Source organism: Coregonus lavaretus (assembly GCF_964263955.1).
Source record: "Coregonus lavaretus genome assembly, chromosome: 39".
NCBI lineage: Eukaryota > Metazoa > Chordata > Actinopteri > Salmoniformes > Salmonidae > Coregonus > Coregonus lavaretus.
The window spans coordinates 21,873,926-21,886,369 of record NC_140026.1 but is presented as its reverse complement, the minus strand read 5'-3'; the positions used below and the strand labels follow the sequence as shown (position 1 = coordinate 21,886,369).

The following is a 12,444-nucleotide window of genomic DNA, read 5'->3' as shown; positions in this document are numbered from 1 at the left end:
GCACACAAAATAAAAGCATAAAACCAAAAAGTTTAGCATTACGCAACCACATTTGGAATAAGAGACTTGTGGATCCTCCTAAAACTGCAGGAAGCTTTTAACTCTAATTTGTAGCCCACCCCAGAGAGCTGTGTAGTAACTCTAGGTGAAGTTCTTTAGGCCTTCTCCATACCATCCCAGTGCTTTGATTGTTTAATTGAAGTCATTAACAGGATGTGATGGTACATCCTTGATGCTCTAGATTTAAATCAGTGGTTAATCGAAAAGCATTCATAAACCCAACAGGACTCCGGTCCCTCCAAGAACACAACGGCCGCCTACCGATCCACATGATTGACCCAGCTAACTAACAACTGGGACCAGCACAATAAAAACCAAGCAATAGGGCCCATTAGACTCCCAGTTAAAACAAATTAGGAGGCGTCTTAACTGTCTTTTAAGCTTTTCATGTTTAAAAGGCATTTGATTTTTATTGTTGGTTACTACAGTACTTTACCTAAGCCATGTTCCCTTTCTCCTCTCCCTTCATTTCACGGTTACTGTATGGGCATGACTGCTCCCAGTCATAGGGGATTATGGGCCTTTTTTTCTTCCAGAGATATTTCGCTTAAGGGAACGGCCATTAAAAGGATATTACAGCAACACAGAAATCATCTTTAAAAAAACAGCGATTCCCGTCGGCTGCTTGGTGTAATGGGGTCGATACATTCCTCAGCGCAGGCGAGAGAGAAGAAGCCCTAATGTTGCGGAACATAAATGCTAATCTCTCTGTAAATATCTCTTTCCCCCGTGCGCTTTCCCCTCCGCTAATACCCTAATACTAGGGATTCATTTCCCAAATAAAATGATTGCCTAGTGGAAAATGTAATTAATTCTCGAGGAAAAAGGTAACGCAATTAGTGTTAGTGCTTCATTGTGGGTGGGCAGTGGTGAGGCAGGAGACGTCATTACCTACTGTTCACTGCACTGTGTTAGCATTTGGCTAACTGCTGCCATTTTTATTTTTTCCTCTGGGAGTAAAAAGGTGGTATGATCATTAAAGGGACATCAAACTCCAATCTTCAATTGCCATAATTTCTGTTTGTTTTTATTAATCAATATTGGGTTTAGACACAAGAAGCCAGGTAGTCCTATATGGACTCTCTGGTCATTCAATAACTTTAATTGATTGATAAAGTGCCAAGGAGGATTTAAGATTGACATCCCTAAGGGGCTTAGATCAACACTCCATCAGTCTTCACCCATCAAAGTTCCTTTGTAATGTCAACAAACTCAATGGATTTTTTAATTCTACTGTATTTAAGCCTCAGTGATAGTAGGTGCAGTAGCTAACACCGTCAAATACAGATGCCTATTCAAAATGAACTAGCTTTATTATTCTGACAGACAGTTTGACTGATACAGTTGGCTAAGCCCCTGTTGAGCCTTTAAAGGTATTAATCCCGCTCTGAACACATCCAGTGACACCACCGTTTGAGCACACTCAATTAGGGCCTTAATCGTCACTGTCACCCAACCGCGCTCCTCGTTAAATAACATGGCTGTTTTATCCCAGCAATGTGTGTGTTAGATAAATGTAACCGTGATTACACAACTCATAAATTTACATCCCAACCTCTCACTCTTATTTACTCAATGAACTTGATACTTTAGTCCCTTTAACATTTTAGCAGCTATTTTAAAATGTTCCTAAAATATTTAATTGAGCATGAATTATTAAAACAGTGCTGTAAGCTAAAGCCATAATTTAACCTCACAATATCGTGGCACGCGGGGAAGGTTTTCGACTAAATAAATGCACATAGCTAATTAGATAAAGCGATCAATGGAGATGGCGGCGGAGAGGAGGTCTAGAGCGGAACGATAGCGACGTGCACTGCGACCCCCACAGCAAATGAGCTTGACCTCTCGTGTCAAACCAGGAAGTGTTGTTGGAAAAGGCACGGACAAGCGGCCAATGGGAAGGGCACCGGCTGCCATTAGATAGTCACAGCAGTGAACATGCACAACAGAAGCTACACTCTAAGAAAAAGAAATGTTCCAAAGGGCTGTCCCCGTAGAAGAACCCTTTTTGGTTTCAGGTAGAACCCTTTTTGGTTCCCGGTAAAGCCCTTTTTGGTTCCAGGTAGAACTCTTTTGGGTTCCAAACAGGTTATCTTATGGGGACAGCCGAAGAACCCTTTTAAGCTCTAGATAGCACCTTTTTTGAGTGAAGAGTGGAGTAGTATCTGTCTGTAGTGTATCGTGTTTCTACCTCCCTCTCTTTCCTTTTCTCCCCCTCTCTTTCTCTCCCACCATCCCCCCGTGGCAGCCAGAGTAACTCTGTAAATGACTTTGACCTTTCTTGGGGACTGAGGACAGGAGAGGACGAGAGGCGCAGAAGGAGGGTGAAAGAGGGAGAAAGGGATGGGAGGAGTGGAGAGAAAGAGAGAGAGGGGGGTAGAATGTAATAAACTCAAAGCAGTAGGAGGCTGTCAACACTAATAAATGTGAGAGGGGAGGTGGTTAAGAGGGTGATGAATGCTAAAGGTGGCACAGTCCTCAACAAGTAGTCTATACTTCACGCATGACTGAACACCGTTATGCCCCAACAGTGATCAGAACACACACTGGAACATTGTCCATTGGCCACTGCACTGTACCTGTCATACTGTAGAGTGTATAGGTTGAAAACTGTTTTACACTTGATGGAAATATAATGGCATATTTCTTTCATTTATGTTTAGTAGACGCGGTTTGGTTAACTACACAAAAGTGATGAGTAATCCTTCCTGAGATCTAAAGATGATGTGGTTGATAGCTCCCAGAGCTAAGGCCAACTGTAGGCTTTAGCTTAGTAGGTTAACATGGTTTAAAGTTGCATCCGATGACCTCGACCTGGGTTCGAAATCTGGTTGGTCATATCCAGACTCTGGACACACCTTTCACCGATCCACTCTTGAACAGAGATGAAAGATGTTCTCTCCCGCTAAGCTCCTTTCTCTCTCTCTTTCCTTCTAGGAACGGGGAAGGATCGGCGTCATCTTCAACGTGGGAACGGATGACATCATCATCGAGGAGAGCGCGGTGATGGTGAGCGACGGCAAATACCACGTGGTGCGCTTCACGCGCAGCGGCGGCAACGCTACCCTGCAGGTGGACAGCCAGCCCGTTATCGAACGCTTCCCCACAGGTAGGACCACCGGGATGGAGGGAGGGAGGGACAGTGGAGGGATAACAGGGCTAAAGTATAAGTTGATCTAAAGGAATACAGTGGAAAGAGAGAGAAAGTGAGAGACTCAAATAATATGGCTGTTATATAAGGTTAAGTAACATACATTCAACCCATAACGGACTCGAACCCACAACCCAAAGTTATTATCTCTCAAATTGGCCTTTTCCCGCAGAGGAAAATGCAATATCTATGTACCTCCGTGTAAACGCTTCATACATATTTAGTGTACACTTGCAAAGTTTCCAGGCAATTAAGGCAGAGAGAGAGAGAGCAGTGATTGTCCTTAAGCAAACAACCTCATGTCTACGTGGGCTGAAATCCCACCATCAGGCGAGAATAGCTGTCTCACTGCTCTAACTGGCTGTAGCTAGCTGTATTTGGGGGGTAGTAATGTGGATATAGCCACTGGGTGTGTAGGCCCCACCGGGGCAGGGTTGGATGGAAACAGTGAGAGCTTTATGCCTCAATGCTACAGCTGTGTGTAGGTGGCTGAAGGGAAACCCCTGGCTCTCGAACACACACAGACAGAAATATGCACACACACACACACACCTATGACTCAGCAGATGAATATGCCAACCAACAATGTAATATATAGCACTCCTCATGATTATATACAATAAAAAATTTAACAATCCCTTTAATATGCTGGTTAAATTATGAGGGTATTTGTTGCCAATTCAAAAACTCTCACTTGGTATCTCTCTCCACTGTATTCTACTGTGGTCATGTCAACTCCACCTCCACCATGGTTATTCCAAGGAAGACATTTTCTGTTTCTGATCCCTGATTATACTGAGCTTGATCTGTTCACGCTGGTAGAACCACCACCCTGGAAGACAAGGAATTGGTTAATTATGGGTTAATTGTCTTTGTAATAAATATTATTTTCTTAGACACTGATGAATGTTTCACAGTGTTTCAGGTGACTCATTCTCTGGCTCCAATTATTGGTATTTTGGAGGACTTTTTTGATCAAAAAAAGTTTGTCAAAGGTAAACAGAGAAAATAGACCCACTCCACTGAATCAAAGTCAAAACGCTCGCCTCTGTGGAGTGATATCCAGGAGTGATGCGGCCCCTCTCTCCACTCTGGCATCCCCTGTCACCGTGGTGATCCAACCCACACACCTTGGCTCTATTGTCACCTGCAGAGAAAAGCTAGATCCATCCGTCAGCACCGGGACAGAAGTCCATGCATCACGGCCAAGAAGAATAGAACACCGTGTGACAGTCTCTTCTCTATGGCCATTGTGATGGAAATAGTCCCTTCTCGCCGTGGCATGTGTTCCAAACGGGGTTAGCGATAAAGCTAACGGCGGTGCACAACAGTAGCCGAGCAGCCTGTTGACAACGGTGCCCCCGTTAATTCTATTTTCAGCCTTCATTGTAATTGAATTTGGAGGCCTCGTTTTCCCTTTCATCTTTTCTTCTTCCGTTGTTGTTGTCGCCGTTGTTGTTGTTTGTCAGTCGAGCGTCTCTCTTCTTCTCTCTCCTGCTGATCGAGGTATTTGTCGGTTCAGTCGTTGGGGTTGGCACTATTGTTTTGCGGTGGGTGTATGGGGTGGGGTGGAGGGGTGGGTGGGTGGGGTGGAGGAGGAGGAGGGGTGGGGGGGGGGGGGGGGGGGGGAGGCGCCGGCAGATTTAGCTTTACTGATTTATGCACGTTAGCTACGTACACACGGTTTATTTCGAGTGGCACTTTGAAGGTTCCCTGTCTGTCTGTCTCAGAGATGCTGCGCATTAGGAGAGCAAAGCTCCGATGGGATGGAGGGATAGAGAGGGGAGAGGAGGAAGGGGGACTTCCTAATTGAGCCAAGGAGTGCGTGAAATGAAAGAAGGAAGAAGAGTTTTAAGAGGAGGGAAAGGGGGGAACGATGGTGTCGGAACAGATGCCTGTGACCCAGATAGAAATTTAAACCACTCTGAGATTTTCTCAATGGAATAGGCCACTCTGAAGGAATTGCTCCCAAAGATAGAACATATTTTACTAATGAATGTATTTTAATGACACTAATATCGTCATAAAATGGAACGATAAACCTATATGGACATAGCTCATTCAAGGCACTCTTACCATAAAGATCAAATGCCTTTATTAAAATGAATTATCCATAGGGGAGAATCTCATATCCACCTGTTAACCAAGAAAGATCTCTATGAAACTGTCAATGCAGAGTGAATAGTCATATCTAACTATGTCCAGAAAGAATAAACCTTGCAAAATGCTGTCAGGATTCTCCTTTCATGTAGATGTAGCTGCTTTGTTTCCATCTACACTAGGAAAAGTGCCCTCTCATGGTCAACTCAGGAGCCATTTTGGTCCAGTTCAGGGAGGCTCTCTGGGCAGCCATTACGGTCTCTAACACTGTCCAGTCAGGCAGCTGGCAGGCTGGAGGAGACGAGGGAGACTCCTCATCAAATAGACTGTGGACAGGTGATTTGGAGGGCAATGGGTAGTGGGGACAGACCAGGGAAAGATGAGCTCTCCCGTAGTAACAGTAGCACTATGTTCCTTTACATTTCTACTTACAGTTGAAGTCGGAAGTTTACATACACTTAGGTTGGAGTCATTAAAACTCATTTTTCAACCACTCCACACATTTTTTGTTAACAAACTATAGTTTTGGCACACAAGTAATTTTTCCAACAATTGTTTACAGACAGATTATTTCATTAATAATTCACCGTATCACAATTCCAGTGGGTTAGAAGTTTACATACACTAAGTTGACTGTGCCTTTTAAACAGCTTGGAAAATTCCAGAAAATTATGTCATGGCTTTAGAAGCTTCTGATAGGCTAATTGACATAATGTAAGTCAATTGGAGGTGTACCTGTGGATGTATTTCAAGGCCAACCTTCAAACTCAGTGCCTCTTTTCTTGACATAATGGGAAAATCTAAAGAAATCAGCCAAATCAGACCTCCACAAGTCTGGTTCATCCTTGGGAGCAATTTCCAAATGCCTGAAGGTACCACGTTCATCTGTACAAACAATAGTACGCAAGTATAAACACCATGGGACCACGCAGCCTTCATACCGCTCAGGAAGGAGACGCATTCTGTCTCCTAGAGATTAACGTACTTTGGTGCGAAAAGTGCAAATCAATCCCAGAACAACAGCAAAGGACCTTGTGAAGATGCTGGAGGAAACAGGTACAAAAGTATCTATATCCACAGTAAAACGAGTCCTATATCGACATAACCTGAAAGGCCGCTAAGCAAGGAAGAAGCCACTGCTCCAAAACAGCCGTAAAAAAGACAGACTACGGTTTGCAACTGCACATGGGGACAAAGATCGTACTTCTTGGAGAAATGTCCTCTGGTCTGATGAAACAAAAATAGAACTGTTTGGCCATAATGACAATCATTATGTTTGGAGGAAAAAAGGGGTAGCTTGCAAGCCGAAGAACACCATCACAACCGTGAAGCACGGGGGTGGTAGCATCATGCTGTGGGGGTGCTTTGCTGCAGGAGGGACTGGTGCACTTCACAAAATAGATGGCATTATGTGGATATATTGAAGCAACATCTCAAGACATCAGTCAGGAAGTCAAAGCTTGGTCGCAAATGGGTCTTCCAAATGGACAATGACCCCAAGCATACTTCCAAAGTTGTGGCAAAATGGCTTAAGGACAACAAAGTAAAGGTATTGGAGTGGCCATCACAAAGCCCTGACCTCAATCCTATAAAAAATGTGTGGCCAGAACTGAAAAAGTGTGTGCGAGCAAGGAGGCCTACAAACCTGACTCAGTTACACCAGCTCTGTCCGGAGGAATGGGCCAAAATTTGGCTCCTGGCTATGCCTGGGAAGAAATGGATAGAGATGGGGAGGAAGTGGGGAAAGAGTTATGTGGGGAAAGGGAGGGAAAATAGAATATGAGAGAGGAGAGATAAGGAGTAGAGAGTGAGTGGGGAAAAGAGAGGTGGAGTGGAAAGGGAGGAGTACATAAAGAGAGGGGGAGGAAGAGAAAAAAGGAGAGGGTGTTCAGTAGCGATGTTCCCCGCCCCTCAGATTGAGAAAGAGAGGATGAAGGAGTGAGAGATAGAGATAGCTGCTGGCCATGGGTTGTGTAAGCCAGCTGCTATCAGCTCTCTGATGGATAGGGTCTGCATCTACAGTACTGTATAAAAAGCAGTGCACAAATTGGATAGCATCACAGCTACCGAGATTACACATACTGTATTGTATGTGCACACTGTCTGTAACATGCGCACAAACGCACACATTTAGTTCAAGATGGCGTACATTCACTTAGATAACACACACATACAGTGGGGTCCATAATTATTGGCACCCTTGATAAAGATGAGCAAAAAATATGGTATAAAATAAATAATACAAATACTGAGCTATATTGTATGCTAGATTTTTTGTAATTATTTTATTTTATACTAATACATTTGTTAAGATAAAGACATTTTGTTTAACACATTTTTTTTCTCTCATACAGTTAGGTTTCAGAATTATTGGCTGTCGGGATTCTCCTTTCATGTAGATGTAGCTGCTTTAGAAAAGTGCCCTCTCATGGTCAACTCAGGAGCCATTTTGGCCCAGTTCAGGGAGGCTCTCTGGGCAGCCATTACGGTCTCTAACACTGTCCAGTCAGGCAGCTGGCAGGCTGGAGGAGACGAGGGAGACTCCTCATCAAATAGACTGTGGACAGGTGATTTGGAGGGCAATGGGTAGTGGGGACAGACCAGGGAAAGATGAGCTCTCCCATAGAAACAGTAGCATTATGTTCCTTTACATTTCTACTTACAGTTAAAGTTGGAAGTTTACATACACTTAGGTTGGAGTCCCCTGTTTTCAACACCTTTCAATACCTCACCTTGCGAGGATAACGGCACTAAGCCTTTTTCTAAAATGAGATTGGAGAACACATTGGAAGGGATCATAGACCATTCCTCCATACAGAATATTTTTAGATCCTTGATATCCTTCATCTGCGCATATGGACCGCCCTCTTCAATTCAAACCACTGGTTTTCAATGGGTTTCAAGTCTGGAGACTGATATGGTCATTGCAAAATGTTGATTTTGTGGCCAATTAACAATTTCTTTGTGGATTTTGATGTGTGCTTGGGGTTATTGTCTTGCTGGAAGATCCACTTGCACCCAAGTTTCAGCTTCCTGGCAGAGGCAACCAGTTTTTCGGCTGAAATTACCTGGTACTGGGCAAAGTTCATGATGCAGTTGACCTTAAAGGAAAGATTAATTTTGAATGTTATCTGAGCTATTTCCGGCCAAGCAGGCAGAAATGTGTCCGGTATGACATAGAATTGCGATAAAGCCGCTCTCACTACACTGGAAATTAATAGGAATACGACTTTTAGATCACGAAAACATCTATCACACGTCAGATTTCAATTCTGGCCGATGTCATAACGCGGTAGGTTGTCTTCTCTCGAATAAGCAATTGATCATATTTTTTTTTGATATTTCTAACTTGAGAATTGTCTAATTTAACAGAGGGTCCACCACATTTCTCCTATTTGTCTGCCTCTTCAGTCCAGGGTGCATTGCATAGTGCCGTTGCAAATGTCAGACTCCACTCTGCGAGGAACATCGATCTGCATGTTGAACATGTTGAGACTGTAGACTCCTAAATTGATAGTATAGTTTGTTTAGGCGATTTTACAGCCAACTAGCTACTTCACATGCTGATATTGACTTTGGTATTATTGTGTGTCGCTACATTTGCTAGCTACCTAGCTAGCTAGCTACCAAGCCAGCCCATAGAGAGAGCATTGCATTGTGGGTTTTGTATTCGACTTGAGCTGCAACACATTTCCACAACGATTTTCACATGTTGCTACCAACCTTATTATAATGACAAAATTAAACATTTGTTTCTCAAAAAATATTGTTCTCACATATTAGTGTTATTTAACACTGTAAATTATTGGAATTAGTGGTTTTGAGTGGATTTTTCCTTGAACAATGGCCCCAGGACCTGTGGAAGCAAAATGGCTCCATAAAATCAAAGATCCACCACCATATTTTACAGTACGTGTGGGGTTCTTTTCTGCTTATGCATCCTTATTTCGACGCCAAACTCACCACTGGTGTGCGTAGCCAAAGAGCTATATTTTCATGTCATCTGACTGTAGCACCAGTTCCAATCCAAGTGCCAATGCCGTTTAGCAAACTCCAGACGTTTACATTGTTGAACAATGCATATGCAGAAAATACCTAATCCCTACTGTAAAATATGGTGGGGGATCTTTGAAGTTATGGGGCTATTTTGCTTCCAATGGTCCTGTGTCCCTTTTTTTAAGGTCAACGGCATCATGCACTTTACCTATTACCATGGACATTTTAGCCAAAAACCTGGTTGCCTCTGCCAGGAGGCTGAATCTTGGCCCCAAGTAGATCTTCCAGGAAGACAATAACCCAAAGCACACATCCAAATCCACAAATTAATGGTTAATTGACCACAAAATCAACACTTTGCAATGGCCATCTTTTTTTTTGGCATACAATATAGCTCAGTATTTGTATAATTTATTTTAGTCTTTTTTGCTAATCTTTATCACAGGTGCCAATAAAAGAAAGGGACTCTAGAGAAAAGGAGAGAAAATGAGTGACAGATGACAGAGGGAAACAGAGAAAGAAAGAAAAGGAGAGACAGTGAGAGAATTCCTCGTCTTCCTTCCCTGTGCTCTTGCTGCCAGGCGTTTAACAGAAGTTTCTGTGAGTGCTGAGTGCTGACCTATACTGAACCTGCATGGCTGGAGACAGAGAGAGAACAAGAGAGCCAGGGTGGCTGAACAGCTGTCTCCCAGCTAGGAGTCTCGTTGTCCCAGCCACTCAGAGGTCAGCACAGGGGGAGCCTGCGAAGCAGCTCAACCCTTTTAAAGTCTACCTGCCTTTGTCTGCCTTCTCTTACCTCTGAGCCACTGTAAACACTAGGGATGGGGGAGAGAGAGAGAGAGCTAACGGGAGGGAGAACGGGAGAGAGACAGAGAGCTGCAGAGTTGTGAGGAGGCCAGGATCTCTGAGAAGCTCAGCACTTCCCTTCCCTCCAGCCATGCCCGTTTAAGTTCCAGGAGGCATGGACGTGGCAGGCTGGCAGGGTTTAGACAGACTGGCTCCAGCTCAGGGAACACCAGGTCAGGCGCACACAGAGCCACAGGATCAGCCCTCCTACTTAGAGTAGAACAAGTAGTTGAATTGTATAGCAGCGGTGCAATCTAACTTTCCGGAGCAGAGCTATAGGCTTGGCCGGCCCTACTTAGAGTTGCATTAGAACTTCAATACCTGAACCGTAGCAGTTGAAGTCTCAATGTGACTTTGATGCTCCACTGTGCTAAAGGGATAAGGATGGGGATGGTCAAATAATGCATTATGGGTATGATTTGAGTGACAATTTGTCTGACTAAACAGCGACACCTCCAACCTACTATGGTTCAGGTATTGAAATTCCACTACAGTCATTGAACTGAATTCCAGTCAAATCAAATGTATATAAAATGTCCTGAAGGGAATAAAGATTGATGTCATTGATGTAACATTGCAGATTATTGAGAGTAGGCCAGCTCATTCTCCCAGTCACAATTATAGTGACAGCAGGGTGACACGCGTTCCTTGGTTGGTGTGGGAGCTTATAGGGACTCACGGTCCACCGACACAGTACGCTCTGATTGGATCTTTCACAGTTAGACAGCGGTCCAATTACAGGCCTGTGTGGCTGGGGGGAAGAGAGGGGGGACAGGAGAGGGACAGGAGCCCTCATCAGGGAGACGGCGGAAAAAGATTGCTCTAGCTAATTAAAGAACTGACAACTTTGATTTCCACACGAGCCCCGTTCCCTCAGTCTGACATCAACATGCAACCCAGAGAGGAGAGGAGCGATAAAACCAGAACTAGAATTCTATTTCTATGATTAAACAGACCGTTAGACTGACAACTACTGCAGAGATCACACTGTAGTTATATGGTGAAGATGAATCCGTTCTAATTCATATGGGAAGAGATGTGTGAGGATGTTGGGAGAAAAGGGATTGATATGGAATATATGCATTCCAATGGGAGGGATGTTTCAGCTTGGGTTTACAGTAAAACTCAGAGAGGAATTAACACATTTGAATGCAGTGTGGAGAGAAAGGTCAGAGAGATGAGAGAGAGAGAGAGAGAGAGAGAGAGAGAGAGAGAGAGAGAGAGAGAAGAGAGAGAGAGAGAGAGAGAGAGAGAGAGAGAGAGAGAGAGAGAAGAGAGAGAGAGAGAGAGAGAGAGAGAGAGGAGAGAGAGAGAGAGAGAGAGAGAGAGAGAGAGATGAGAGAGAGAGGAGAGAGAGAGAGAGAGAGAGAGAGAGGAGAGAGAGAGAGAGAGAGAGAGAGAGAGAGAGAGAGGTGGGGGCAGAGAGAGAGAGAGAGAGAGAGAGAGAGAGATGGGGGCAGAGAAGAGAGAGGGTAGGGGCAGAGAGAGAGATGGCCAAAACAACCAGACAGCTCCATTCCACCATGCTGGATAGATTTCAGATGTGTGTCCTGTACAAGGGCATCTGCTGCAGAGCGAGAGATGATATACAGTTGACATCCCCTGATAGATATCCCTCCAAACACACACACCAACTTGCATGTCTCTCTCACACACACACACTGACTCCACAACATGAATCTCACACACACAATCCAACTAAAGTGACAGTGTCAGTGAGACGAGTAGTGGTTCTGAGTAATAGACCGGAGAGGCTGGCCTTCACAGTGATGCCCGTCAGCCCAGACACACACACACCTATCCCTGGCATGCCAGCCTCTGTCTGTCCTCCGCCTCTCCCATTGTGTCTCCCACGATGCCAGTCAATCACGCTGCCCTTGCCCTGACCCTGGCATCACAGCTATGACATCCAGGCTCCCCTGGTGCCGGGCGCTGCCCACCGCTGCCATGAATCTAACCCAGGCTCCAGGCACCCGCTCTGGGCTACGGGAGAGGGCATGCTGGCTTGCGGCTTTCCAGGCATTGTGGTCCTCTCTCGTCTATTTCAATGTCCTGGGTGCATAGTGTTCAGTCCCTGCTATAGTGGAGAGTAGGTATGCTATAGACGATAGAGACAAATATCAATGTGTGTAGCGGACACATTCCCTTTTACCGTATCCGTCTCATCCATCTTCAGCTGTTCCACATTGGCATTTCCAAATCCCTCTTTATATAGAAAGAACAGGCTTGGGGCCTTCGCTTGTCGTTTGTTCATCTTCCTGCAGTTATTTTTCGCTTGTTGCTGGTGA

At 44.6% G+C, this 12,444-nt stretch overlaps 1 protein-coding gene across 5 annotated transcripts in view; it reads left to right on the top strand.

Annotated features, from left to right (window-relative positions):
• The window catches only part of nrxn2b (neurexin 2b), an 863,757-nt gene that overhangs the window by 809,884 nt on the left and 41,429 nt on the right, over nt 1–12,444 (top strand). For all 5 annotated transcript variants that reach the window (XM_084156410.1, XM_084156411.1, XM_084156413.1 and 2 more), the window contains one exon: nt 3,001–3,172. In XM_084156410.1, coding sequence (XP_084012536.1) covers nt 3,001–3,172 — 172 coding nt within the window. The remainder of the gene's footprint in view (nt 1–3,000; nt 3,173–12,444) is intronic.